Source organism: Formica exsecta, unplaced genomic scaffold, assembly GCF_003651465.1.
Source record: "Formica exsecta isolate Colony F162 unplaced genomic scaffold, ASM365146v1 scaffold506, whole genome shotgun sequence".
Lineage (NCBI taxonomy): Eukaryota > Metazoa > Arthropoda > Insecta > Hymenoptera > Formicidae > Formica > Formica exsecta.
Window position 1 is genome coordinate 12,329 of NW_021852303.1, and position 4,171 is coordinate 16,499.

Below are 4,171 nucleotides of genomic sequence, written 5' to 3' on the forward strand. Positions count from 1 at the left end.
TTCGAAATCGAATTAAAGACGATGGAAGACGAGGCGCCTTAAACGAGATTTAATTTAAGGCGATAGGAGATACGGCTCGGCCGATCAATAATTTCTGATCAAATATCGCGGCGCTCCTCACTCTCGCGTCCACCTCTCTCGCTAACATTTGCTGGTCCTTCGAGGCGGATTCTCTGTGTCCGGTGCCGGTACGTGGAGTTAGTGCAGTGCCAGTGGTGAGCTCTTTTGTGCTTCTCCGAAGAACTTGCATCTAAAACCTCAAGATGAGTAAGGACATGGAAGCTGCTATCAGCATGCAGTTCGACCTCTACGGGCGCATCGCTCGCTCGTACGGGAACTTGAAAAAGGTAGACTCTGCTCACTATACGATCGGCTTAGTGGAAGCGCGTCTACAAGCCCTCGAATCCAACTGGGAAAAATTCGACATCCAACACGACAAGCTCCTCGCCGCATACAGGGACGCCCTAGCAGGACATGACTACCTAAAGAAGGACATGCAGTCTCTTACGGAGGAAGCTTACATCGCACAGAAGAGTATGTTCCTTGACATACTCCGCTCCCTGAAGAATAAGGTCAGCGCGGAAGCGCCTGCCGTCGGCGCGAATCCCTTGCAGACATCACGCACGACTTTGCCGCGGATCCAGCTGCCACAATTCTCGGGTCGGTACGAAGAGTGGCCTTCCTTCCGGGATCACTTCAACTCACTCATCGTGAAAGATGCCTCCACAGCTCAAGTCGAGAAGCTTCACTACTTGAAGACGTGCTTGAAAGGTGAGGCGAAACTATTAATCCGCAGTTTGCCGACGACAGCCGAAAATTTCAATCGCGCGTGGAAAATCCTGACAGGATATTACGAGAATAAACGTCTTCTAGTTCGTTCTTACATTTCGCGATTTTCGGCTCTTCAGAAACTCAAAAGTGAATCCGCTACCGAATTGCGAAAATTATATCACGGCGTAATGAGCACCGTCAGCGCTCTCGAAAGCATCGGACGGCCGATAACGCGCTGCGCCCTGCGAAATCAAGTCTAAATTTGGGGCGTTTGACGCGCGTACTTCACGCTCGTAAACTTGCGAGCAAACGCGGACAGTGCTCTATCTGCAGCCAAAATCACTACATCATGTTTTGTGACGGCTACAAGGCCAAGACCGCCGCGGAAAAGAGACAACACGTTGAAGCTAACAATTTTTGCTTCAACTGCCTCGGCAAGCACAAGCTAAGTGAGTGTACCTCGCAGAAAACATGCTCATCGTGTCGCGCGCGTCATCACACGATGTTGCATGATACATTTAAAGTAAGCGAAGTCGCGACATCCTTGCACTTCGCGCAGCGATCTAAAGAAGCAATAGTGCTTCTAGCTACAGCTCGCGTTTGCGTAACAGATCAAGACGGGGTCGTGCACACCGCGCGTGCCCTCTTAGATCAGGGCTCCGACTCGTCAATGATCACGTCTTCACTGGCACGACGATTACGATTAGTTCGTCAAGCAGCTTCTATCCGAATAATCGGCGTTGGTGGAAAGCCGTCGGGTCGCGTTAACAGCCGAGTCAAGTTCCAAATATTACCTGAAGGTCGAGGACCGCCGATAACAGTGACGGCAATGGTCTTTCCTCAGATCACCACCGTAAGCGGAGGGTGTAAAGGAGATCAACGAGCGTGGACACACCTCCGAGGACTGAAGCTCGCCGACCCTGACTTTAAGGAACCGGACCCGTTGGACATTCTGCTGGGCGCGGATGTCTACGCCGAAATTCTCCAGCCAGGCCTTCGGAAGGAAGCTCCACACGAACCTATAGCTCAACGGACGTCATTAGGTTGGGTTCTGTCTGGATCCGCGGGAACAACTGGCGAAACGATGCAGCGCAACGCTCTGTCGTACTATTGCCAAACGGACGAAGATTTGTCTTCTCTCGTAAGTAAATTTTGGCAGCAAAAAGAACTGCCCGTCTCTGGCTCGCCACTTACTCCAGAGGATCAAGAGTGTGAGAATTTCTACAACGAAACACACGCTCGCACTGCTGAGGGACGATGCGTCGTTTGGTTGCCGGTTGTCGCGCCGCTGCCGGACCTCTCTTCAACGCGTTTTTCCGCTCAGCAAGTACTCCTCTCCGGCATGGAGAAAAGATTGGACAGGGATCATCGCTTGCATCAACTATACGAAGACTTCATGCAACAGTATGAAGCCTTGGGCCACATGGGCCCAGTGAGTCAATCAGAACCAACCGAAGAGCGCGTGAGCTACCTGCCCCACCACGGAGTCATGAGGGAGTCGAGTACCTCGACTAAGCTACGCGTCGTCTTCAATGGCTCGACGACCACAGCTTCAGGCGATTCGCTCAACCGACGCCTCCTGGTCGGCCCTAATTTGCTGCCTCCTCTCTGCGATGTGCTTCTTCGATGGCGTCGACATCGGTACGTGATGGCCACAGATGTGGAAAAAATGTACCGTCAGATTTTGGTCCATCCTGACGACCGTGACTTGCAAAGGATCATATGGCGCTACAACAGGCAGGCCGATTTCCAGGAATACCGTCTAAATACGGTTACTTACGGGCTATCCTGTGCGCTCTTTCTGGCTATGCGTACTCTTCAACAACTCGCCAGTGACGAAGAGCAGCGATATCCTATAGGAGCATCCGTTATCCGCAGCGACGTCTATATGGATGACGTCCTCACGGGTGCCGCCACCCTCGATGAGGCTCAGGAGCTTCAGCGCCAGCTGACAGGACTTTGCACGGCGGGCGGCTTCCCTCTACGGAAATGGTCAGCGAACGAGTCTTCTATACTAGCGGAAGTGCCTATCGAACATCAAATGCAACGAGAGCCTCGGGCCTGGTGACCATACGAAACCCACGCCACACTCGGACTTCAATGGCATCCCGGGACGGACTGCTTCTCATTCGCCACACGGACAATCTCGGTGGCGAAAATAACAAAGCAATCAGTTCTCTTCTTAACAGCGCGACTCTTCGACCCGCTAGGATGGCTAGCGCCCGCTGTTGTGAACTGTAAAATCGCCTTTCAGGCTACCTGGTTGCAAGGCATCGACTAGGACGACTCCCTCGACAAAGCATCAGCCAAACGGTGGCAAGATTATCAAAGCGAGCCCCCCCTGCCAACAAATTCTTTGCTGCGTGACTTGTGTGCGTTGGCGGGCGGCGACGCCACAGCAGCTGATGGCCAGCCTGCCTCGCAAAAGGGTGACGCCAGCTCGACCCTTCTTACACACCGGCGTCGACTACGCCGGCCTTATTTTGCTGCGAACCACAAAAGGAAGAGGCCATCGAGCGTACAAGGCTTTCATCTCCGTATTCATCTGCCTTTCAACAAGGGCCGTGCATCTGGAGGTCGTATCGGACTATACGGCGGAGGCCTTCTTGGCGGCATTGCGTCATTTCACCTCTCGTCGCGGATTGTGCCAAACCATCCACAGTGACTGCGGGACGACGTTCGTGGGAGCTGACACACAGCTACGGGCCTTCTTCGCTGCCAGCAGTCCCGAACAACGGGCGATAGTCAGGCAGCTCGCCGCCGATAGAATTACATGGCTTTTCAACCCACCTTCAGCGCCTCATTTCGGTGGAATATGGGAGGCTGCCGTCAAGTCTCTCAAGCATCATTTGAGGCGGGTGTTGGGAGATGCAACCCTGATCTACGAGGAGATGAGCACTCTCCTCGCTCAGGTAGAAGCGTGCTTTAATTCACGACCTCTTCAGGCTCTTTCAGATGATCCGAAAGACCTCTCCGCTCTCACGCCAGGCCACTTCCTCGTGGGATCGGCTCTGACCGCCATACCTGAACCTTCCATGCTGGACAAGCCGATGAACCAGCTGGCTCGTTGGGCCGATTATGCCTCATCCGAAACGAAAACCTGCCACCAACGAAATGGCCCTTGGCACGCATCATTCGGATCCATCCCGGAGAAGACGGTCAAATTCGTGTTGTGACCCTCCGTACGGCTACCACGGCATTAACCCGGCCTATAGTTAAGCTCATTCTGTTGCCGGTTGCCGATAGCTCTGCGAGTGAAGAGACTCAAGTTTGATTGCTCAAGCGGTTTGCGTTTAACTTAGAATTTGCGGCATGCATATGTGTTAATAATAGGCAAGCGTGACGGCGACCTGTCGCCGGTCGTTCGATCAAGCAACGGACGGAATTGTTCTTGACATCG

General features: G+C 53.3%; 3 protein-coding genes across 3 annotated transcripts; all 3 read left to right on the forward strand.

The window, feature by feature from the left end:
* Positions 1–263: 263 nt before the first annotated feature.
* Positions 264–1,031, forward strand: LOC115241710. The gene has a single exon (XM_029817619.1). The coding sequence runs from the start codon at positions 264–266 to the stop codon at positions 1,029–1,031; it is 768 nt and encodes a 255-aa protein (XP_029673479.1).
* An 89-nt stretch (positions 1,032–1,120) lies between these two features.
* LOC115241711 lies at positions 1,121–2,839 on the forward strand. Its single transcript, XM_029817621.1, has one exon. It carries the CDS (start codon positions 1,121–1,123, stop codon positions 2,837–2,839), a length of 1,719 nt encoding a protein of 572 aa, XP_029673481.1.
* Positions 2,840–3,176: 337 nt separating this feature from the next.
* LOC115241712 lies at positions 3,177–3,947 on the forward strand. Its single transcript, XM_029817622.1, has one exon. The coding sequence runs from the start codon at positions 3,177–3,179 to the stop codon at positions 3,945–3,947; it is 771 nt and encodes a 256-aa protein (XP_029673482.1).
* The last annotated feature ends 224 nt before the right edge of the window (positions 3,948–4,171 follow it).

What these genes read in the sequence shown, in the direction of transcription:
- LOC115241712 (XM_029817622.1), top strand. Translation starts at nt 3,177, where the DNA reads ATGGCCAGCCTGCCTCGCAAAAGGGTGACGCCAGCTCGACCCTTCTTA.
- LOC115241711 (XM_029817621.1), top strand. Translation starts at nt 1,121, where the DNA reads ATGTTTTGTGACGGCTACAAGGCCAAGACCGCCGCGGAAAAGAGACAA.
- LOC115241710 (XM_029817619.1), top strand. Translation starts at nt 264, where the DNA reads ATGAGTAAGGACATGGAAGCTGCTATCAGCATGCAGTTCGACCTCTAC.